This window comes from Brienomyrus brachyistius, chromosome 20 (genome assembly GCF_023856365.1).
Source record: "Brienomyrus brachyistius isolate T26 chromosome 20, BBRACH_0.4, whole genome shotgun sequence".
Lineage (NCBI taxonomy): Eukaryota > Metazoa > Chordata > Actinopteri > Osteoglossiformes > Mormyridae > Brienomyrus > Brienomyrus brachyistius.
Genome location: NC_064552.1, coordinates 19241410 through 19266000, shown reverse-complemented (window position 1 = coordinate 19266000; position 24591 = coordinate 19241410). Strand labels below are relative to the sequence as shown.

The window sequence follows — 24591 nt, the reverse complement described above, 5'->3', positions numbered from 1 at the left end:
TGGTCGGTTGTGAGACAGGGGTCCTAGTAATCATTAGGGAAAATAACCGCAGAGCTGAGGAAGAAATTCCTCAGTAGAAATTAGGAAAATGCTGAGAACAAGCAGGAGCTAAAGAACAGACACATGAAACCAAGGTATAGGGCAGAGGTGGAAAGTTCAGGTCCAGAAAGTACAAATCCAGACAAAAGTTGTGTTTCAACCAACAAGCTGAGCATAGAGTCATATTCACATAGTGCATAGGTGGTTGGTTGAAACAAAACCTTGGTCTGGATTTTTACTCTCTGGACCTGAACTTTTTTCCTCTGATATAGGGGAGCAATAAGGCGACAGGGACTGAGAACCGAAAGATAAACATGGAAGCTGAGTGAAGACTGCATATCTTCATCCTAATCCTTTACCAATGAGTCTAGAAGCGGCCCATCTAGGAATGAACCAGCCATCGGAACAAATCTCTCACCAGCTGGGGTTTGCTGCTGCTGAATAAAAACACTTCCTGAGCATTCGGCGGCGGATTCTGATCCGACATTTAGCCGGTGCCTTGGAGTGCAGTGAGGACTTAAACAGTTATAACCATCGGGCCGAGTGGCATATCTCATTACCACTCATGGTTCCTGTTGATTGTTCCGACTTATGTGTCCAGTACAGAAATGGAGGGTAGGAAAATCTGAGAGGAACTGTTCTCACTTGACCTGGGGCAACAGCGTAACGACAAGTCTCCCTGGAAGATTCTGGACAACATATGGCGCATGAGGACAGGCCAGAGGTCCCAGGGTGTGAGCAGGGTGTGCCCTGCCCGGGGCCCTCTAGAATAAAACTGCTGCTTTTGCGACTGTCTTCCGGGGCTTGGCGTTAGTAGGGGAACAGCCAGATGGAACTTGCCAATCCTCTCTGGATGTCACGAAAGCCCCCCCACTCCATGGCCACTTGGTGCTGTTCAGCCTGCTCACGCAAACTACTGCTTTGTGGCAATGCTTCTTTTCAAAAAGCCAAGAAAATGAATAAAACTACCACACTAGATTACGCTCAAATGTTGAAGTCAATATGGTGGGAGTGGGGGGTGGGGGGGGGGGCTGAGACATATGGATCAAATTACGAAACAGGAAGTACTTTCTCTGTACCCCAGGAAAAAAAAAATCACACTTAAAATGCAAGGAGTATCCTTCTGCCCGGCATTAATGACAAAGTCCTCAGTAATTGAGTGGAGATCAAAAAAATGTCACTGAAAAACAAATAATCTCCACCACAGCTTTGGAGTGAATCCCAAGTTATGCCTCCAGAAAACAGTGACAACCACAGAGAAATCAAAGCCTGTAAAATTAGATAAGATTAGAGGGAGACTGAAATCCCAAATTGTATTTCATAAATCTGTAGTGTAATATGCATATGAACCTGCTTATTAACTCCTAGGCCAAGTATCCTCAGGACCCACACTGCAACACGCCTCCGCTGAACTTGCAGGCCTTCTGGCTGCCAAACACAGCATCATCTCTGCAGATCTCAGACTCTACGCTCGTTTCAGAGCACTGAATTCCTTTACATCACATAGTCTAAGAATTAGTGACTTGAAAGGTAAAAATAATTTAAGATCCAGGCATCGGTAGGTGGAACAAGCTTCCCCTGAGCCTTGTGATTGTAGACACTCACCCCACCCCCCCACCCCCCTTCAGGAAAGGACTCAGTACTCATCTCTTCAGACTGATTACCAGTCCCGAATGCCTGACTCAAGCAATAGTTCTAGGTACCATTTCTACCTGTATAATGTAGGGCTGCAGCTATCGATTACTAAAATGATCGAGTATTCTCTCGATTATTCCATCGATTAATCATGTAATCAGATAAGAAATACTTTTAGCTTATTAAAGAGCAACAGTAACTATTCAAAAAAGAAAAAATAGACGGGTCTCTTAAAATGAACAACTCATGGGTTTCCTTTTTAGGAACATTTTTAATGATTGAACCCCATACAACAAAAGAACTAAACCCTTTTAGTGCATTTACGTACATTATGTCAAATAAAATTACTGAAAAAAGGTATACATATATCTTAAACTAAGGCATAAATTAAAATGGCCTTTACTCTCTGTATTCTTCGACATTTATAGGAGGCATAAAAAAAGTTCTGACAGAATTGCATCTCCTGCATGAAGTATGAATGCAGTGTGTATGTTCATGTGTATATTTAACTTTTATAGCTTTACTGTAGCTTTGCTGCTATGGAAGACAAACGGCGGTGGACGGGAGCAGCTGAAAACATGGCTTTTCTTACCTTTCAGCTTGTTAAACAGCTGGTTTGATTACAGACTCTCGCCAGCTCTTTACCTGTAAAGGTTTAGCAGCGATTACAAGCACTGCTGTTGTTTTCCGTCACTCCACCTGAGTTCACCATCTCTGTAATGGAACCGTCTCTTTGCTGTTAGTGTACAGACAGGCTCCAGCTCCATGTTAAACTACGCCCATAAATACGTTTCTATCGCAGAAAGAATATGACACACACACATACACACACACACACACACATAGCGTAATCTAGTCATGAGAATAGATATGGGATCAGGACGGCATAAGAAATTTTAAAACTTTTGTTAAATATAATCTGGACCAAGAGTTTGTTTCAACCGTCAGTTGAGTATTACGAGTCACAGGCTACTCAACTGGTCGGTTGAATCAAACTCTTGTGCTGGATTTTTACTTTCTGGATCTGAAATTTCCACCAGTGCTGAAGATACACTTCTGGTGATGTTCCTGTCCTGTGGCTTCCTTTTGCTTTGAAGAAAGGCATCGTCCAAGTAAATCAATACACGTTACACCGATATCGACAACTGACTGTCTCATTGTGGGAAAATGTGTCACACTCTATGCTGAGAGGATAGCAAATATGCTGGTAGAGAGAGAATCAATCAGAACAGAGGCTTACTTCTCACTCAGACCCATGTGGCCACAGAACCAACACAGGAAACCCTAATTTTGACTTAAGAACTTAATTTCGGTGCACACCCGTTCCAAATCAGCATTTATTTTCCAAAATAAATACTATGTACTACTTTAATTACCATTTGAATACTCAGCGTATTCAAGCATGCATTGTATAGATTATAGGATTCAGAGAAACTTGAATGCTGCCCACTGCATAACCATAAATATTAGCACTGAGCTGCCAACAAGTTTGGCTAAATGCCATCCTCCCCACCATCTTATTTAAAGGGGAAGTCAACTGAGCAAGAATTTCCCAAGATCACTTAAGTCAGATCAGCCGTGCTTAGTATCGATCATCTGGGATCAATCTCATCGAGGGTCCTCTGTTGAACCTACAGGCAGCTCTAAAGTCCTACTTTCAGGCCTTATTCTGTTATTCTGTATTCTGTTCTTCAGGTGGCACTCCAGAGTCTGGCATACGGAGACACACTTGGCAACCTTCCCACCATGCAGGAACTGAAAACAGCTTGAGTGAAATATGGCCAGTAAAGAACATAACCAACAGAGAAAGATTCAACTTGAAGTCGCTCAGATGTTGCATAAAAACTGATAACTAAAAATGATTCCCCGTTAACCTTAACAGTATGGTGTTGATGACGGTAACTAAGTTCTTACTCCTTTGGTTATTCTATGGCATCTCCTAGATAAGCCTCCACACAACTAGGCCTACAATCTATCTAAGGAACTTCCTATGTGGCATAACTTGTTTGATTCAGGTGATTTTGGGTCAGACGACACAATGCTTTGACTACCCAGATAACTCAACGTCAGTCTTGCAGAACATCTCCGATTGCATCAGTTTAAAACAACCCAGTGCTGCTGACAAGAGTATCCTAGAAACTGGGAGCCGCAAGGAAACCATTCCCATATGAGCACGTCAATTGCATGAAGTAAAAAAAAGCGACCAGTACGTTCCGCTTCATCTATGCAGCCTTGTAGTTGCGGGCTGGGCTTGACCTGCAAGCAGCAAGAACTGGAGGTAGAAAGACTCGGAGAGCGACCAGAGGCTTATGAGGAGGTAGAAGAGCAAGTGAGGAAGAAAGGACAGCCTTCATGGCGCTGAGCCGCTCCTGCGCATCTCCATTATGCACAGACCGCCAATGATCAGCCATGGCTCGCAGCTCCTTTATTCAGGGTTAAACACAAAGTCCATCTAATCCATCAAGGAATGTGGTTTGGCAGGGAAGTGAGCAAGCAGAGTAGAGCGGAGCCCCTCTCACACGTAAGCCGTGAAATGGGAGCCCTTTGGGATGCATAATGCCGAAGCCACCCATGAACGGGGTGGGGGCCCCGCAATTGGCTCGGGCCAGCGAGTTTTAAGGGGACGTGGTCTAATTGAGACATGCTGACCTGGTGACTGACACACAGCAGACAGCGGAGACAGAAGCCCGTCAGGCACCATCACAGGCAGGGAACCTGAGACCATGTGAAGAACACAGATGTAAGGAATCAATCACATGGTGAAGGGCTGCCTGCCATTGAAAAAATGTCAAGAATCGTGATATGAATTTTTTGCGATTAATATTGTCATATTTATAAAGCAAAAAAGTAGTTCGATATTTACCTAAAATAAATCATAACAAGACCAAACTTATTGTCTATCAACAGTGTCAAATAACCTGTCGAATAAGCGGTGGTGTTGCTGCGAGTTTGCTCAATAACATTTGCATGGAATCCTAAATATTTCAATAAAGGAAACAGCCAGTTCTTGTACGCTTTCCTCCCTCCCACCTATTTTGTTAACTTTCTGAAATGCATGTGATTTCAGCATGAAAATGATTATGAGTGGCTCAGAGAATGCATGCAAGGGTCATGCAAACAACAGCGGTAAGCTTTATACAGATTAAAAAAAAAAAAAAAACCAACATATACGTAATCTCAAAAATTATTAAAATAGCAAAGCTCGCTAAATTATGTTTCCTGTGACAGAGAAAAATGTTTTGGGGAATCTTCCTACACCTGTGCTCTCATGGACAGTATGAAGGTATGAAAGCCTGAGCTCATCCCAGCTCCCAGTCCCATAGCCACCCTTGCATTGTGAGATTTGCATGTGCATAACATGCAATGTTGGTATTAATATTCTGCATTGCCCAACCCTATCAGAGAGGTTACAGGCACAGCAATGGTGAAGAGAAGGGGAAGACCTGCATGTGATGAGGTTTCATTCTCAGCCCGGTAACAAGATGAAAGCACAATGGATTGCAAAAAAACAAAACGATATTCCCAAATGCCTGTGCTAGGACAATCGACACCTTATCGGCTTTTCATAATATGCAATTAAGTGAAAAGCAAAATATTTAATGTGCGGTGACAAAAATACTGGTGAAGACCAAATACGGCACAAAGAGAAACCTTAATGACTGTTTGAATCATGCTGTAAGAATGCTCAGAAATATCTGGCTACAATTACACTTACAATAAAATACTCAAAAATATTTTTGTATAGCTTCAAGCTGCACAGTTGGTAACGCTGGAGAAAATGGAGATGCTATGAACTCTTCCTGACAGCATGGTACAATCAATGATCTGTGGCACTTTCCTGACCCTGCACTGCTCAAATACCCCACATCCTTCAGTGGAAACCTCTGAGATTCAGTCCTGTTTCAAGCACAAAGTATAGCCACCCAGTAGACTTCCCATGATCACACACATTCAGAAACCATCTCTTTGTAAGTAAACCTAACAGAAAGTAGAGACTAATGCTTCTCAAAAAAATGTTTCTGTGGTCATCAAAACCTATACGGAAGTAGCTGCATTTGAAGGGTTGTGTGCGTTTCGTGTAAGTGAGATGACTGGTGAGGTGAATACCTTGATTTTTTTTAACCTGTATTGTTACTGCACCTGGTTGTCTCTTACACACTGAAACAGTATATTGGAACAGGAAAGAAAATGACAGTCACACAGCCACTTCCACTAAGAGGGGTAAAGATACAGAGAAAAATGAGCAGCCCCCCCCCAACCCGTCATTAGTGTTTAACGGTCACAACAAGACTGAGTCAGACCAATATCACATCTGCGATAATGTGGCTGGCTTTATGGGGGGGAGGGGAATTGGGATCCGTCAGAGGTAGTTTGAACTGGTTTTATGAACTGTCACACTGACCTAAACACCTTCTCCAGCTGTGTGACCATCAATAAAATACAATACTAAAAAATCCAGTTAATACTGTGAACTAGGAATGGGCTGATCCACACTTTTCAGTTCCGATCTGATTCAGATACACAACTGCCGACGTAGATTCAGGCTGTCATACACAAGCTCTTTATATTTTAATATAATAAATATATATACACTTTACATTGTAGCACTGCAATACAGTGGGCATTCTTATCGCTGCAGCCCTCTAATTAGATTACTAATTCATTAGGACTGATTAGCTGAAGGAATCCCCACACCTGGGTTTGAACAGCTGACCTAAAGGTTACCCCAAAAACCCGCAGACACAGCGGCCCTTTGCGGATAAGATCCCCCACCCCTGTAATCTAAGAATTACCAGTAAGACCAACTTCGTGCAATTCCGCATCTCCTCATCTTTATTCGCTTTTCTCACAATGATGTCGTCTGCAGCACTACAAAACGTTGCTTTTACAAAGATTGAAAATCGATGTCCTTCTGCTTGTCGTTTCAACCTCCTACTGTAAAGGGTATGCCCCATGATGTCATAGTAGGTGGGAGTTACTGCGCTCACACCCACTGAGCAGCAAAAATACTGAGTGGCAGCATTAGCATTCAGCTTGAATGCTGCTAAAAACACATCTAAAATGGAAAAGAGCGGACTTGTGACTGACTGTCCAAATTGATTTAACAAGGAATAGGAGCTATACTTTTAGAGGCTGCCAAAAACTATAAATAACTAAATCGGACATGGATCGGTCGTGTATGGCCGGTACCTGATCCATCAAATAGGTTGGGATCGGCGCCGATACTGATCCAAATATCGATCGGAAAAGCCAGTATTGTATTCCCCCGGACAGCCCTGGTGTTTGGTCCTGCTATCAAAGCTGTACTCGTCCCATACATATCAACCTGTACAATTTCTACAGTGACTGTATGGATCACCTGGAAATGTGAAAGTTAATTAATGTGTTTTTATCTGAATGCTGCAAGTCCTTTTTGCTATGCATAGATCTGAAAGTATATTAATTTACTGCACATTCCAATTTGCAGATTGTTCCCTCAACAATTAGGTGATTAGATGTATTCCGTTGTGTATATTTCATGACTCTTTACATTAACAGCACCTCCGTAATGCATTCACGGAGCATCCAGTGCACCTCCACAACGCATTCACGGAGCATCCAGTGCACCTCCACAACGCATTCACGGAGCATCCAGTGCACCTCCACAACGCATTCACGGAGCATCCAGTGCACCTCCACAACGCATTCACGGAGCATCCAGTGCACCTCCACAACGCATTCACGGAGCATCCAGTGCACCTCCACAATGCATTCACGGAGCATCCAGTGCACCTCCACAATGCATTCACGGAGCATCCAGTGCACCTCCACAATGCATTCACGGAGCATCCAGTGCACCTCCACAATGCATTCACGGAGCATCCAGTGCACCTCCACAATGCATTCACGGAGCATCCAGTGCACCTCCACAATGCATTCACGGAGCATCCAGTGCACCTCCACAATGCATTCACGGAGCATCCAGTGCACCTCCACAATGCATTCACGGAGCATCCAGTGCACCTCCACAATGCATTCACGGAGCATCCAGTGCACCTCCACAATGCATTCACGGAGCATCCAGTGCACCTCCACAATGCATTCACGGAGCATCCAGTGCACCTCCACAATGCATTCACGGAGCATCCAGTGCACCTCCACAATGCATTCACGGAGCATCCAGTGCACCTCCACAATGCATTCACGGAGCATCCAGTGCACCTCCACAATGCATTCACGGAGCATCCAGTGCACCTCCACAATGCATTCACGGAGCATCCAGTGCACCTCCACAATGCATTCACGGAGCATCCAGTGCACCTCCACAATGCATTCACGGAGCATCCAGTGCACCTCCACAATGCATTCACGGAGCATCCAGTGCACCTCCACAATGCATTCACAGAACATTCATAAGCAGCATTTAAGTATACTTTGATATACTAACGTAGCTTTAATATTAAACATCAGTAATAAACATACGATTAGTATCATATATTGTGTGTTTATTATTGTATAATAAACCTTTTAAGGTGTGTTAGGATGTTAAGGTATACTGACATGCTGCTAATGAATGTTTTGTGCCTCAATTTGACTGAAAATGAAATAAGGTGTAGATTTTCATTCAGATATTGTTTTTGTGAAGCACATTCACAAAGTCAAATGTCATCTGCTTTCACCCTTTCCTTCACTGCCACTAAGTGTGTATTGCACACTTCATGTGCACTTCAATTTTGGGGCAACCAGTCTCCGAATTTAATCAGTTCCTTTTTGTGTCCCCCCCCCCCAGCCCCCGTGAGGTTTGAAAAGATCCATCCATCCAACAGTTATTGACTTCTGATCATATTAACAGTATCGAGTGTCAAACTGCCCTTTGTTGCTATCACTATGCAGTGCGACTTCAGTTTTGTGACAATCTGTCTCAAAATCCTACCAGCTTTAGTTCCTCACCCATACAATGCCTGTGCAAAGTTTGAAAAAAAATCCTGCAAATGGTTTTCGAGTTATCGGCGCACAACCAAAGCCTTAGCGGACAGGGTGGAATGGCGCTAAAAACCATATGAATTCCTGGAAGACTGGAGAATACAGTGATTAACCAGCTGTCCGAAGTAATAATATTTCAGAACTATTGCAGAGGGTGAAACTGAACACACATGAGCGCACACACAACACACGCAACAGCAGCACACCGACCCGAGTCTCTTGTAAACCAGCATTTGATGAAAGTGTGCCGAGTCCATCTGGCCCCAAAGACCTTCAGAACATGCAGATTACAACCTGCTATGGCAGCGGCATCCCACAAAGCAGTCTGGGCTGGACTCACCCTCACTGAAGCAGCAGAGCTGCAGGGAAGAGGGGAGATTTTAATGTCGCACAAATAGAGGCTGTTTCGAAGCTCTTCAGGATTTGGTTAATAACGGACCACAGCAGGCACCACCTGCACGGCTGGCGACTGCATCAAATGCGCTTCCTTCCTGTGTGCTTCTGGAATGCCCCTGTCAACACGGATGTGCCAGGTGGCCCCCAGACGTCACAGGAGAGCAGGCCGGTCTGAAGGCAGGCCTTCCGGCTCTCGCTCTTCCTGATGGAGCCCCGCTGGGGAGCGGGATCAGCGACCCAGACCGGAGAGGCGAGCGTCCAAACAGAGAGGCAGAGCAGCTTCCTATAGCTCTCCACGGGATTCCAAAGGACATCGGGGTAATATCCGGTCATCCTGCCACACCGGCTGACCTTCAAAATGGCCGGCCTGATGTGACGACGTTCCTAATCAGCAAACCGCTCCACATCCCGGCCACCACATTCCAGACGAGCCGCGTTCCTACTTTATTACATCATGTTTACACCCAAATCCGATAACGGCGGCCAGATAAAAATCCACGTAACTGATAACGACTGCTCTATTAACACATACACTGGTTTGAGAGATAGCATCGATACAGCCTTGGCTGTGAATGCCAAACACAAGAAAGTGTCCCAAAGTGGACACACCATTAAACTACAATCCTATTACTTGTATTGTGCGTCTACGTCTTCCTCCCTAAAGAGCATCTCCTGCCTTGTAAACCAGGACAGGCTCAAATTAACTGCGTCAAATTCTGAACTATGTGACCACGTTAATTCCAACTGCAGTTAGTTCTAACCAAACACAACTTCAAATTTGGATTTTAAATTTATCTTAAAAAATAAAAAAAGACCCAGAGACAATAATAAACTAACAGAGGTCCGCTTTAGTAACAACCCTGCATATGTATAATTTTGGGAATGCGGAACACCAACATCACTGCGAAACGACAGAGCAGCATTTAGTGGGTTGGGGGGGTATTAAAATGCTGTCAGCATGCACCCTGACGGGTGGGGGGGGAGCAGTGTGCCTGGTCCCTGCTTAACAAGGCTCCAGTTGCCTGAAGCCGAGGGGGGGGGGGGCAACACTCTTATTAGTCCCGTTAATAAGAGGGGCTGTAATTTCCATGGGAGAGGGGGCCAATGAAACGACGCGGGGCTGTTTTATAGCAGGAAGTCGTTTGGGAAAGAGATGTTGCTAAGCAACCTGCCACCCCTGGTCGGCGCAGAGAGCCGGGCCCGGCACACACCGGCGTTTTATTCATACTGTGCCCCACCAGCGCACTTCAGGGAAAACAACGGCTAGTTTTAAAACTTCATACCACTGACAACACAGATTATTCTGGAGCCAGAACTCATGATGACCATGTCTGAGCTGTGACATTTGCTGTATACAATTTGCTTTTGGAAAGTTGAGTCAAAAAGTAAAAGATTTCTGTTATAAAATTACTAATCCACTTAAAATGTATGTAGCCTGACTCACTGGTTCTGCACACCAGAGCTACATGCTGAGCTGCCTGCAAAGTCCCAACACTCCTATAAGTCAGGAAGCCCTGAAGGCAACCTCCCAGGCTCCGGTCACACACACAGCATGCTATTAGCACTGATTATTACACGGCAGGCCTGCACGGCGCTAACAGGGGAGAGCTGTGACTCAGTGACAAGGCTCCAGGTCGGTCCCAGGCCGACTGACTCGCGCAACTCCAACAACCAGCCACCCAAAGTCCTTCTAGAACAAACTGAAGCCGGTTCCAACTAGGGCTGCAACGATTCATCGAGTAACTCGAATAAGTCGATTACAAAAAATCCTCGAAGCAAAGAATTTGCATCGATGCTTCGCGTAATCTGCACGACTATGTACTGCTTAGTGATCAGCGTGTTTCACTCGGAGGATTATTACTGTCGCACAGTGTGCTTACGCGGCATTACGTGTAGCAGGGTTGATTTGATGGCGCGATGGAGGAAGACAGGGAAAATAGCGAGGAAAGTCGGAGAAAAAGACGAAAAATGTCTGAAGTTTGGGACCATTTCAAACAAAAGAAATGCAAAAATACTGTAGTGTGTCCATTGTAAAACCGAATTAGCTTACCACAAAAGCATAATGTTAATGATTCAACATCTCAACAGAAAGCACCCAGTCTATGGAACCAGTCCAGAGAGCGGAACCAGTATACAAAGTAAGTGCGAGCGTTTCACTCACATTCGTGGCTAAAACAGACCTGCGATAGAAACGTATTTATGGGCATACGTGTGAATAAAAAAGTATAACAAGATTCAGCCCCAGCAGCCTCTATTGTTCCCTCAACAAAAATACTGTTAACACAACAGCGGTGAAAATGATGCTGTCGTAGTTTAACATGGAGCTGGAGCCGTTTTCAGCAGCTCCTCTCCACCGCCGTTTGTCTTCCATAGCAGCAAAGCTACAGTAAAGCTACACAAGTTAAAATAGAAGCTGTTTGTATGCAGATAAACTGTCAGCTTAGTTTGACACAATATTTAAGTTTGGCAATTTGCAGCAGGCTGACAGCAGCCGTCACACTTTGTCACAGTGATACCTGCAGCATGCCGGGGTGAGTCTAAAGCGGAGCATGGGGTTTACGCAACTAGATCTATTTCAAGGCTTTAGTAATATTATTTTGCAGATTTAGATTAATATGAATAGTATTACATAATTATAATATAAATATAACAAAAATTACCCCCCGACAGCCTTGGATTAGTGAAACTGAGACACTGAATTATCCAACCACCACATGCTCCTTTAAAGGCTCACACACACACACTCATTCTCTAACACACTTAAACACACACACTCTCACTTACATTCACTTACACACACATGAACATGCACACACCATTCCATTGAGAGTGCTACTTTGGATTAGGGCCAGACGGAGAGGTCTGTAGCACCCTGATGTATTCCAGCACACTGTCTGTGGCATGAAACGGCACGGAGAACACGCTGAGGGCAGAGCGCTCACCCATCTCCTCACGAGAGCCACATGCATCACTTCCCAAAAACACTTTATCCTTGTGTGTCCATCCAGAGCTGAAACGCCGAGGTGCAGTGAGACGCCGGGCTCTATGGGAGACAGAGCAGCATGCCCCACTGAAACGGAACTGGGACCTTTTCCCCGTTTAACGTTGCATTTCCAAAGATTGACAGATTCGGTTTGCCCCACCGTAACCCTCTATATGTCAGGGAAGCTCTTACATCAGATTTTTGTTTTAGCTTTAGTTTGCGGTTTTGCTTCTAATAACCATAATTAATTCATGACAACAGCTCAGGTTTAATTTAATGCTTTTTTAAATGTCACCCAGCTGAATTGTTTTCAGTCAATTTGTTCATCCAACAATTCCTCACAAATACTTTTCAAACTGTCTTTAGTGAGCAGAACTGCGCTACAACTTCTACTAAAGGCCGGATTATAAACGTTAATAGCTGGATCTGTATTTCTTCCACCTGTAAAGGCCAGTCAAAGGTAGATGACAAATATCAGATTGAAAGTGAATACTTTTTAAAAGCCGGATCTCGTGCACAGCCAGGGCTCAGCATGCCGGCATTACGTCGAACACTCCATGTCCTTGCTGACCCAATGAGGCCCATTTTCCCTCCACCAGAGCAGGATTAAAGGTCCAGTCAAGACCCCATTTCAAAGTGAATCTCCACCATCCCGGTGGTGATGAAAACTATTTGTGACGGCAATAAGCAACTTAAGATGGTGTAGTAAAGGCACGTCAGCTGACACAATGAAGACCCCGCCTGACAGGGCAAACATCAGCCCTAGAGTAAGATTCCTGCTATGCACAAATAAGTCAGGCGCGGATACACAGCACAGCGAGGTCTTCATGGTCTGTCAGAGATAAGCGTACCTGATTCCCCCACTATCAAACATCTTTGTTCCCTCTACAAGCATGAGGATACCTCAAAAAACACACAGGCAGCTACATGGGGCAGCCCCGGACCCACAAAGGCCAGCTGGGTTCTCGCACGGGCTGGAACAGAATCAAACCATGACAAGTGGATCCCATGGCTCCAGGACATCAGTCAACACTTCCTGCCTTCCTTCCTGGTTCAGCGCCACCCAGAGGCGACAGAAAGGTGATCCCCGAAGACCGACACACACAGAAAGGTATAGCCGCGAAGCCAGAACTGAACAGCAGTGATGGGCCAGTGTTCAGCCAAGACGCAGACTCTCCACCACCCCCCCCCCCCCACCCCCCACTCCTAGACGTATGGTATTTTTAAGACTGTTTTTGTTTTGTGAGGAAATATTTTGATATTAGTTTCTTGACTGACGTGTTCCTGTGCAACTATGAATTGTGCTGGTTTTAATTCCACATACTAGCCGGCAGGGAAAGTTTAACCGGTGTCTGATTGACGGCACATGCCGGTCCAAAACCAGAAGTGGTCAAAAACAGTGTTTTCCATTGGTCGTTTTTTCGGTCCTTGGGGGCGCCCTAAGTAAGGCAATGCAAGATACCCTATTATGGACACAGCTGAGGGGAACCCACTAAAACCTGAAGTAGCGCCCCCTGCTGTTAGATTAAATGCTGTCAATGTCCATCATGGACACAAAAGCTCATAGATTATATTTCCTTTCTTTTCAAGTCCCCATCGGTGCAGAGTAACAATTACTGTGCTGTTTGTGGGCCATTGTGCCACAGCTTCCCCTGCAAACGAGAGAGCCAGAGGAAAAGCTTTGTCACTGAGGTTCAGAAACTGTTTTCCAGGTTCACAGTTCCTGGGCTCTCTCGAATGGGAACTGTAGTTCAAGTTCCAGCACCAGCGATATTAAACAGAAGTATAACTGGTAGTTTATTTTGTGATGCAGAAATATGGAGACAAGCGAAAAAAGTATTAATTAATGCATTTTATGTAATTGAGACAGAAAAATAATTCCGCCTGCTCAATTTTTGCTCCACTACTTCCATCTCTTTTCCCCACACTTTCATGTAATTTCTAATTTAGCATCGGTGCTTCTGGTAAACCAATCAAATTGTTTATCGCTATAAGCCCTTCCTAGTAGTTATTGGTTGAGCAAAAAGTACCTATCCTGAAATAAAGACTATGTACCCACACTAGGTGATCTGTACTGTGCCCGAGCAGGTTTGACCCCCAGCCCAGTTCATCTGATCATTGAGATTGCTCCATACCGTACACAGGCTCGCTTGAAGAGGTGGGTCTGTGCAGGGTTAGTTGGACTTAGCAATTACACTAGCTGCGTACCGTGTACTCGAGCATGGAACATAGACATGTGTACATTTACACTATACATGACATGAATCTGGAAGGAATAGATCAAGCAGCCCGTACAGATCGGGTAGCAACAAACAAACATGGGCAAAGGGAACACTTTGGACTATGGCAGAGATGCAGTGTTTGGTGGAAATTTGGGCTGACATGAGTATCCAGGAATATTTGGATGCAGAACACAAAAATATTTGGTAAGATACATCTTTATATATGTGCAGCACAATTAAATGAGAATCACTGCGTTGCATACTACGTAAATCTGAGGGTTAGGTGTCATCGCACGCAGTGACAATAAAATACCCAAATAAGCCACAAAAAAGAACATTAATCAAGAACTCTATCGCACTAAGAAACTTCCTGAACCTACGAAATGTTCAAGAACTACCTCAGAGGAACTGCAAATCAGGTCAAGTTCCTGCAGTGGAAATGCAGCAAAAGTTCTAGGTTCCCGACAAAGGTTCCTGTGCTTGGGAAAGCACCTTATATGGAGAAAAGCATGAAACAACACAACGTTGGGCAGGGCAGCACACAGCACTATAACCAGGCTGTATAACCCTTACTGAGGTCACCAGACTGTTTGCATTACAGGATGATACAGTACTGAATACTGACAGGCAGTGACACGAGCACGCAAAGATAACCATAACACTCAGACCCTTATATTTTCAGAGGAAATCCACACAACAGACAAAGAAAATATTCACATAGAGGCGGCTTAATCGTTAGGAAAGCGCACTCGCAATTTAAAGATTGCGGGTTCGAATCCCCGACCAGCAAGACACAACTGAAGTTTCCTGAGCAAGGAACTGCTCCCCGGGCACCAACTTAGCTGCCCCCTGCTATTACACAAATGGGTTAAATGCAGCGAACACATTTTGTTATTATGCACTGTGTGCTGTGGTCACTCAGTGAATCTCAGCTTAAAGTCATTGGTACTCAGGTAAGATAAGAAACGACAAAGGGGCTTCAGCACTCCTTTGAAGCGTTCAGCGCTTGGGTCAGCCAGGAAGTATCATGGGGAACCAAGAACCTCTTATTAAAGTGGGGTGCTGCCCAAAACCAGAAGGACCACTGAAGAGACCTATACACTGATATCAAACAGAAAGCTACTCGAGACATTGTTAATTTTAATGTTTTTTTTTTTTTTGGGGGGGGGGCAGTCTGTAATTTAACAGGATTCACGCAGGTAAGCATGGAAAAGTGTATCCATGCACCTGTACACCCTACATGTCATCTGTGTGTTTATCTTAGTCATTTACATGTCACAACCGTTGGAGCAGAGGAGCTTAGCGTCTGTTTATGTGTGAGACATAAATCCATCCATTGTGTTTTGCCCAGGAACAAATACTTATAGGTCTCAGGCAAAGGCAAGAACAAAATCAGTAAAGAAAAGACTCTGTGACCACTTTGTTGATATAGAAAATTCCTTGGTTCATAACAGCACATAAATTATTTTAAAATGCCAGTAAATTTAATAAAAGTAACTTGCAGAACTTCTTAAATGTGCAACAGGATGCTCCCACATACACAAAAATGCACTGAGCACTGCTTAAAGGTACAGCAAAGGATTAATAATAAAAAACACACACACTGGCATTATTACAGGATGTTACTAAAGCCAACGGTTAACATTCGACTGCATGAAAAAAAAAGTTTCTGGATTTATGCTTCTCCAAAATAAGAAATACTTGAGTCCATCCAACTTTCTATTAAATATATCTTATAGCCTAAGTGAACATATGGAGTAAAAATGCTGTAAAATTTCCTTCAACTGCACATAAAGTTTATGCTAAGCTTAAGTACAATCATATACTTTTAACCACTTGTCTACACAGATGTCACAGGGATACTCTAAAACAAAAGGAGAGTAATGGACAGTTTTCTAAATCAGAATGTTGGTAGCGGCCTTTGCAGAAACACTGTAAGTACAGTTTGGTTGTTTGAATAGCAGCTCAGGACAAGAGCGTGCAATCGTTTGGACACGTTATCAGCTCACAATCAAAACAGCGCCTGCAAATGATAATAAACGGAACTCTATTTATGGAGGAACAAGTAATTACGTGGCTCTGCAATGACGTACAATGGGGTCAGATTCATAAGCGCAATGAATAAAAATTCTATAAAAAAACCAGCAGATACTGCATGTGAGCATCACAATATATCAGGACAGCTCTACACTTCTAATTAAGAAATAAAGGTACGTAAAGGCTAATGTAAAGAAAATGTTAATATACATTCTTCAAATTACACCATAAACGTGTTTTGCGTAGATTCAAAACAAGAAAATTCATAAAATGGGTCATATAAAGATATAACAAATTCCTAGTCACTACTACTCTGTTTAAACCTTGGCAAAAGTAAATAAAAGAAACTGATCCAGGCTATGGTTTCTCGCCACTTTAAAGAAAGCAATTCTCTTTGTGACCATTGTCGGTGTTTTCCCCAAGACTGGTCATAATTACCATGATAAAGAGATTTCCCCATAGTCGTAAAGAGTGTGAGAGGCCACAAGTACCTGCAAAGTGCCCCCATCCTTCGTCGTTTTACATTTCTAACCCCCATGCAAATGGTCGGCAATTTCCTACAGGGGAAAAGACCCGCCCCTTCCAAAACGGGCTCAGGTGAAGCGCATCATTCTGTAGCCCACACATTCCCACCCCCACACAACACAACTGCCCCACCTATGGTGGATGCTTAAAAAGCCCCTCCACCCTAGAAAATAGTCAAATCATTATAATGGTCGGCATCCATCAGAAAACTGGCCATTACAATTATTATGAATGAACTCTGCATTTCCAAGTCAGATGAAGTCGATGATTCCACCAAGATGACTAAAGCAACACATACAGACAGGTCATCTTTAGTATTGTAGCTAAAACCCAAGGAGAAATCATTTTTAAATGAATAAATAGTGCTTAAAGAAATCTCAGCAAATATTAAAAGTCCATTTCTATCTAGTTTACTAAACATACGACATGACCGTCGTATTTATAATCATTTCATATATTCATTCAGATCATACACATCTGTTACCCTTCTTATAGGTTTCAGGTCCTTCGTATAATATGCAACTACAGGACTGAAAAGCATAAGTGACGCTTCAGAGGCCGCCAGGGGTATTAAGGAGTTCACATCAATGTTCGAAATAAATGTACAGCACTGCAGTGACATGTTAAGATTTGCTGCCCTTCAGTCACCTCGTACGATTTCTGCTTCTGTAATGGTGCTGTTATGTTCCTTTATTTCACTACACCAGTGGGCACATCCAACCATCACAGGCACTATTTATAAATGACCAATAATCGGTACTTCTACGTGCTTTATCGGCGTAGATTTTCCAGAAACACTTGAAAAGAAATACTTTATTATTAAGAAAATTCCGCTGAGCTTCCAAATACGCATCGAAGAGTATGAAACGTTACTTTTGGTTAGTTATTAATTTATCAAGCCAACGATAACTAAAGCAGAGCAGCCCACCTCGACAGGGACGATTTATTGCACAAATAGATATTATCGTTCCTACCTTGGGCGAGGAGCAAACCGACGGCGAAGAGAGCAGCCGCCCCGCTCGTCCGCCGCCCCGGCCTCTCGCTCCGTCCAGGGGCCGCGAAGCCCTCGCCGATCCCCCGCCGCCGTCCCGCGTCTTCCCTGGCCACCTCCATGCTCTCTCTTTTTAACCGAGCGCCAAAGCGGAGAAACAGAACCACAAAAGTGCCGAAAGTGGATAGAGAAAAAAAGAATAAAAAATGCCCCGGGAGATTCTGGGCCGCTCCTTCAGATCAAACTAACTAACACAGAAAAGTCCTTCAAACAGAACACGCCGGTTTTATAGCGATCCCGGGATGGGGTGCATAGGAAAGCGACGCGTTACTACAAAAGTGCATTAAACTCTATTCTATCTGCATTTCTAAGTTTTTATCTGGCTATGATTAACATCTGACTTTTCATTCCTCTTTCATCCGAGACGCATCTCCCCCCACCAAGAGATGCCCGACTATAGTCAGAGCCAGGCGCCCCCACACCACTTTCACACACGCACCAGTAACTCTCTCCTTTTCATTCACTCATTCACGCACTACCGACGCTTCCGGTTACCAGGCACGAAGAATGAATGAGAGCAGGGCTGGTGCTGCCACCCTGTGGCGAGGAAAAATGAAATCAAGCTTCTGTAGTATAGTTTTGGAAAACAACTTCAAAATTGTCATGATCCAAAAGGAAAAAAACATCTAATTTTCTGGAGCTCATGTGCTGGTCGTAGAATGAAAATGTATTTTAAATGCATATCCTTCCATTCTCTCATCAAAGACTTAATCTGTTTATCTCTGCCCAGCTTTTCAGACCATTACCTACTGGCCCAGCAAGTGCATGGATGGTGCTATCTGCACTCCATCTTTTCCCACCTGGACGTCAAGAGGGGGAACTATGCGAGGCTGCTATTTATGGGCTGCATTTTCACCTTTAACAACATAACCCCACCTAGCCTGGTCACCAAGCTCCAGGACCCGGGACCAAGCTTCACTTTTTCTAACTGGGTTTTGAATGTCCTGACTGGCAAACCGTAGGGTGTGAGAATTGGTAACTACACCTCCAACACCCTTGTGTCCTGAACCCTCTGCTTTACTCCCTGTACACAGATGACTGTACAGCCACACAGAGCTCGAACACCATCGCAAAATCTGCAGATGACACAGTGCTGGTAGGTCTGATCTCCAACGGGGACGAGACAGCATACCTGCATGAGATGGAGAAGCTGTCTTTGTGGTGCCAGGCTAACAACTTGCACCTGAACATCTCCAAGACCAAGGACATGGTCTTGGAACTCGGGATGGAGAATCAGAGGAAGTAGAAGGCCCTCAAGACTATTGGTGCAGAGATTATATCTGAGATTTGAGATTGTTCACAAGATGGAAACTGTAGGCTCCATTTTCACCCTTGGCTGCCCGGCTCAGTGTAGTCTCAATTTTGGGGTTTAGATCTATGTCAGGTATAGCTGTTCAGGCAGTGGCGACGGCTCTAAGACTACAAGGGAAGCTGATCCTCCACTAGAATGTCACGAAACATTTTGTCAAATATGTACTGTTGTATTTACATTGGTATTCCAAAGAGCATGCTAGAACGCATTCAACTTCATGGCTGGTTCATTCAGAATCTGTAAAAATTTCTTGCAGGTTATCTAATGTGATTTTTTTACATTCCTGCGGTAGCACGGTCCAATACACCCAATGAAATGCAGATTCACTGGACTTCAGTGGCACTTCTGTTTTCAGTGCAGCAAAGCTAGACATTTATTGGACAAATACTTTCAAACGTCATTTCCTGAAAAGCTCAGCATCTCTGGGAGTGAATGAGGCGGTGGACTGGCCAGGTTGCTGGGCTGCTGCTGGGAGGGACTAGTGAGCTTCCCCTGTTTGAATGACCACCAGCTGCCACTGAGTTCAGGTGTAGTTTTTCATCCATATAATGTTTTTCGTGCAGTGGTAATAAGATCCATAAATAATCAAATAGCGTAAATATGTAATATTAGCAAATAGAGTACATATGTAATAATAGAGTGATCCTGGTCACAAGGTTAAGCGTTTTGTCTACCTCACTCTTTTCTTTGCTGCCTCTAAGCAGCACCACTTCAATTTCATTGTGATTTGTCTCAGAAATTGATCACCCATACAATCTGTCTGTGAACTTAGGAAAATATTGATATTGGACACTCCCGGGCCACTCACAGGCCACTCCCAGGTCACTCCCATGCTACTCACAGACCACTCACGGGCCACTCATAGACCACTCAGAGACCACTCACGGGCCACTCAAGGGCCACTCCCAGGCCACTCACAGGCCACTCCCAGGTCACTCCCATGCTACTCACAGACCACTCACGGGCCACTCATAGACCACTCAGAGACCACTCACGGGCCACTCACGGGCCACTCATAGACCACTCAGAGACCACTCACGGGCCACTCTCAGGTCACTCCCAGGCCACTCACAGGCCACTCCCAGGCCACTCACAGACCACTCACAGGCCACCCCAGGTCACTCCCATGCTACTCACAGACCACTCACGGGCCATTCATAGACCACTCAGAGACCACTCACGGGCCACTCCTGGGCCACTCCCAGGCCACTCACAGACCACTCCCAGGCCACTCACAGACCACTCACGGGCCACTCTCAGGTCACTCCCAGGCCACTCACAGGCCACTCCCAGGCCACTCACAGGCCACTCACAGACCACTCACAGGCCACCCCAGGCCACTCACAGACCACTCCCAGGCCACTCACAGACCACTCACGGGCCACTCACAGGCCACTCTCAGGTCACTCCCAGGCCACTCACAGGCCACTCCCAGGCCACTCACAGGCCACTCACAGACCACTCACAGGCCACCCCAGGCCACTCCCAGGCCACTCACAGGCCACCCCAGGCCACTCCCAGGCCACTCCCAGGCCACCCCAGGCCACTCCCAGGCCACTCACAGGCCACCCCAGGCCACTCCCAGGCCACTCACAGGCCACTCCCAGGCCACTCCCAGGCCACTCACAGGCCACTCCCAGGCCACTCACAGGCCACTCCCAGACCACTCATGGGCCACTCACAGGCCAATTCTAGGCCATTCACGGGTCACTCACAGACCACTCACGGGCCACTGAAGGGCCACTCCCAAAACCATATGTATTCCCCGAATGGGGAAAACAATTACAGCATACTTTTTTTGGTGTCTGTGTGCATCACGTCTGAAAAAGAGAAAAATAAAACCATAAAGAATAAAACTGCCATCGCAGGTTACATGCACACTAAAGGCAGGTTACATACTTGGGCAGTGGTGGCTTAATGGTTAGGGAAGCGCACTTGTAAATGCAGGTTCGAATCCCCAACCAGCAAGACACCTGAGGTACCCTGAGCAAGGTACCGCCCCCACGCATTGCCCCCTGCTATGTCACGATGTCACATATGGATTAAATGCAGAGGACACAGTTCATTCTTGTGCACTGTGTGCTGTGGTGTGTGAACAATGACCTCTGATCATAATTCTACTTCAGTTCACCTGGCTGTGTGTCTTTGGCCTGAGGGACGAAACTGGAGGACAGAGAGGGAACATGCAGGACATGCAGAGAGCATGCAAACTCCACACACACAGAAGGGGCGGGATTTAACCCCAATACACATTGGGGGCGGGGTTTAACTGATGGTACAATATGAGCTATTCTCACATTAGTTGTTATTATTTCGCAAAGACACACATATAATTAAAAGTCTATTACATGGCTTTATCTGAAGTAGGGTTGTACCACTCATCTCATTGAGCTTATCCTTTCAATGAGCCATAAGAGAGACTGGCAACTGGTTCAGGATAAACTCTCCTTTTATCTTGGGTCAGAGTCAGTGCACAGCTTCGGTTGGTCCGGATATGACTTTACACACAGTTACTCTTCCATTTGAATATGAGTCCTTTTCTGCTGTGAATACAGTCCTGCTTTGTGGCTTGTCTATCTGGTATAAAAGGTTATGCTTAAAGCCCTCCAGAGAAGCTGAGTGTTTCCCCTGCCATATTTAACAACTAAGGGCGCGTTTCCACTGCACCAGGTACCATACTTACAGTACTATCCCTTTTCCATTGACTTCCAGTGGACTACCAACACCAAAAGTTCCAGTACCTAAACTACCAAACCAGCTGGGTACTTTCTTTGTCACCCCAGACATAAGCATTATGGCGTTTGTTTATGCTGAATATGAAATTTGGTGCAGTACTGAAACCTCTCAGTGGAGGGGTCTGATCAGCATAAAAGGCATGGCTGTGTTAGATTCTGTGTGTGAATGTGTTTTGTCTGTAACGTTATTTAATGTTTCTGAGTGTGTTCACCCGATTACTTCGGATCCTGTGTTGCTTCCCCGCTCTGACTGTGACACTCTTCATTTAGTTTTTATATGTACGTTTTATACATCAATTCATGTGTTGCATGGTCAGATGACTCCGGAATAACATGAGGCACAGTGCCCGGACTTTTCTGGATACATCAACCCAGCGCGGTTTAGCAGTCAAACCTCAGCATTACACGTCTGCAAGCCAAATCCTTTCTTGAGGCTCACATCCTCTTTTGTTACCACGATCAACGGCACTGCTTCTACAAGTTGAACCTGAAATGTAGTGAGTTTCCAGCGGTAGTTATTAGGGTTTGTAACGGTACACAAAATTCACGGTTCACTACGCACCTTGGCTTTTGGTTCACGGTTCGGTGTAATTCTGGTGTATTTTGGTCCAATTTTTCAGCCGGGAAAACAGAATTATTTAATAAAACTACAAATACAAATTGAACAACTGTAAACTAAAGACCATGAGTCTGGCAAACTGTATGAATAAAAATCCTAAAAGATGCTTATTTGCATATTGTAAAAATAAATGTACGATAAAATTTTTTTAAATCAAATATATAACAGTCATATAACAAAATCCCATCTGTAGATAAACATTCTTATAGCCGTAACTGTTTTTTAGCCCTGGGCTTGCATCACAAACCAGAATTTTTTGTTTAGCCAGATAACTTGTAAGGTTTTAGGTGCCCCAGTTTAAATTGACTTTGTTCAATGACATTTAGCCCAGACTACCTTAAATATGACAAGTTATCTGTCTAAGCAAGAAATCCTGCTTCGTAATACACAGCCCTGTAAAAGTTTCCTAGGAGGGGGAGGACGGGACCTGTTCTTTGTCCAGGTTCATCCCGTTCACCTCCAGGTGTCCCAGGTTCATCCCGTTCACCTCCAGGTGTCCCAGCTTTGTCCCATTCACCTCCAAGTGTCCAGGCTTTACCCCGATCACCTGTAGGTGTCCCGACTGCGTCTCACCCGGGACCTGGAAGACCTGATCAATTTGCAGAGCTCTGCTAAGAATGGCCCAGAAGGGACTGCCACCCATCCCGAGCCTCCAGAACCCTGCTCAGGATAGGTCACGGCCGTGTTTCCAGAGGCCTGCCCAGGGAAAGTGTCCACCACATATCAAGAGCCCAGCCCAGGGGATACCACCACTGCACCTAAGCCTCCAGATCAATGCCAAGGGGAGGTTGCACCTGCTTTTCCCAAGCCTCCAGTTTCCGGTCCAGAAGGGACCGCCCCTCACCTAGATCCTCCAGAGTCTTCACCTCTGTAGTGCTTCCTGAGTCCGTGTTCAACTCTGCAGTGCCTCCAGAGTCTGTCTTTGCCTCTGCAGTGCCTCCAGAGTCCGTCTTTGCCTCTGCAGTACCTCCAGAGTCCGTCTTTGCCTCTGCAGTGCCTCCAGAGTCCGTCTTTGCCGCTGCAGCGCCTTCTGAGGCCATCTTTGCCTCTGCAGCACCCCCACAGCTCGTCTTCACCCAGGCTCCCGCTTCGTCATCTCCTGTTGGATACCCCTGTGGAGGAGTTGGAGTGGAACCCCCTTGCCTTGGCCCTGAGTCCCGCCCTGTAGGCCCCTGCCTCCGTTCGTGGCTTGCATTGTCACTCATTTTCCCGCTTGAGCCTTGCCCAGCCATTACAGATGTGGTTAGATGGTAATGTGATTTTTCAAACAATGTGCAATTTCATTAAGGTTGTGTTTGTTTAGGTGTTACTTTGTTAAAGTGTCAAAACTGTAAAAATGCGTCATACCTGAAAACAGACTGACAAAGGTTTATTAAACAGGCTTTAGTGTAACGGGCTTTGAAACCCAAACACCCCATTCATGTATGGAAGTAGTTATCATGCAATCCAAAGTAAAAATCTTTCATGATACCTTCACTGTAATATGAAATTTGAGGACTGGTTTAGATACATCACTGCCCAGACCTTTACTGGGGAGATCTTCATGGCTCCAGGATTACTTCCATTATTATTCACACTGGGAGAAAAAAATGGTCCCAGTGAATCTGTCTTTAAAGGTGTAGATGAGTGACATGTCAGTGGGGTTGAAGAAGGACACCTCCCCACAGTCATAGTCCAGCTGCACTCTGATCCTCTACGGTTTCCTCTTCAGTCTGAGTTGTTTTGATTGTGAGTCACATGCTTTGTATTCATCACCATTCCTCAGATACCTAACCCATAATCCAGTCTGTGGGCTGCATATAATAATCCCCTTCCTCTTAACAAACTCTTTTGCTACTCCTACATCCCACTCAGGTTTGTCCCCCACCTCCACCTCCCAGCTGTGTTTTCCTTATTTAAACCCCTCAGAGCCCAGCACACAAACACAGGGGAAGAATCTCTCTGGATTGTTTCACTCCAGGGTTTCTTACGCTGGTCAGATCATCAGACACAGAGAGCCAGGGGGCTGCAGTATTTGGGTCCAGAGTCACTGGAGCTGTGGGTTCAAGAGAGAAAGCTGCAGTTAATGATCTTT

At 45.0% G+C, this 24591-nt stretch overlaps 1 protein-coding gene across 1 annotated transcript in view; it reads right to left on the bottom strand.

Annotated features, from left to right (window-relative positions):
* LOC125715875 (inactive tyrosine-protein kinase 7-like) overlaps positions 1-18305 on the bottom strand; it is a 73076-nt gene extending 54771 nt beyond the window's left edge. The window contains exon 1 of the mRNA XM_048987907.1: positions 17775-18305. Within this exon, the coding sequence (XP_048843864.1) occupies positions 17775-17913 (139 nt within the window). The 5' untranslated portion in view covers positions 17914-18305. The remainder of the gene's footprint in view (positions 1-17774) is intronic.
* Between the last annotated feature and the right edge of the window lie 6286 nt (positions 18306-24591).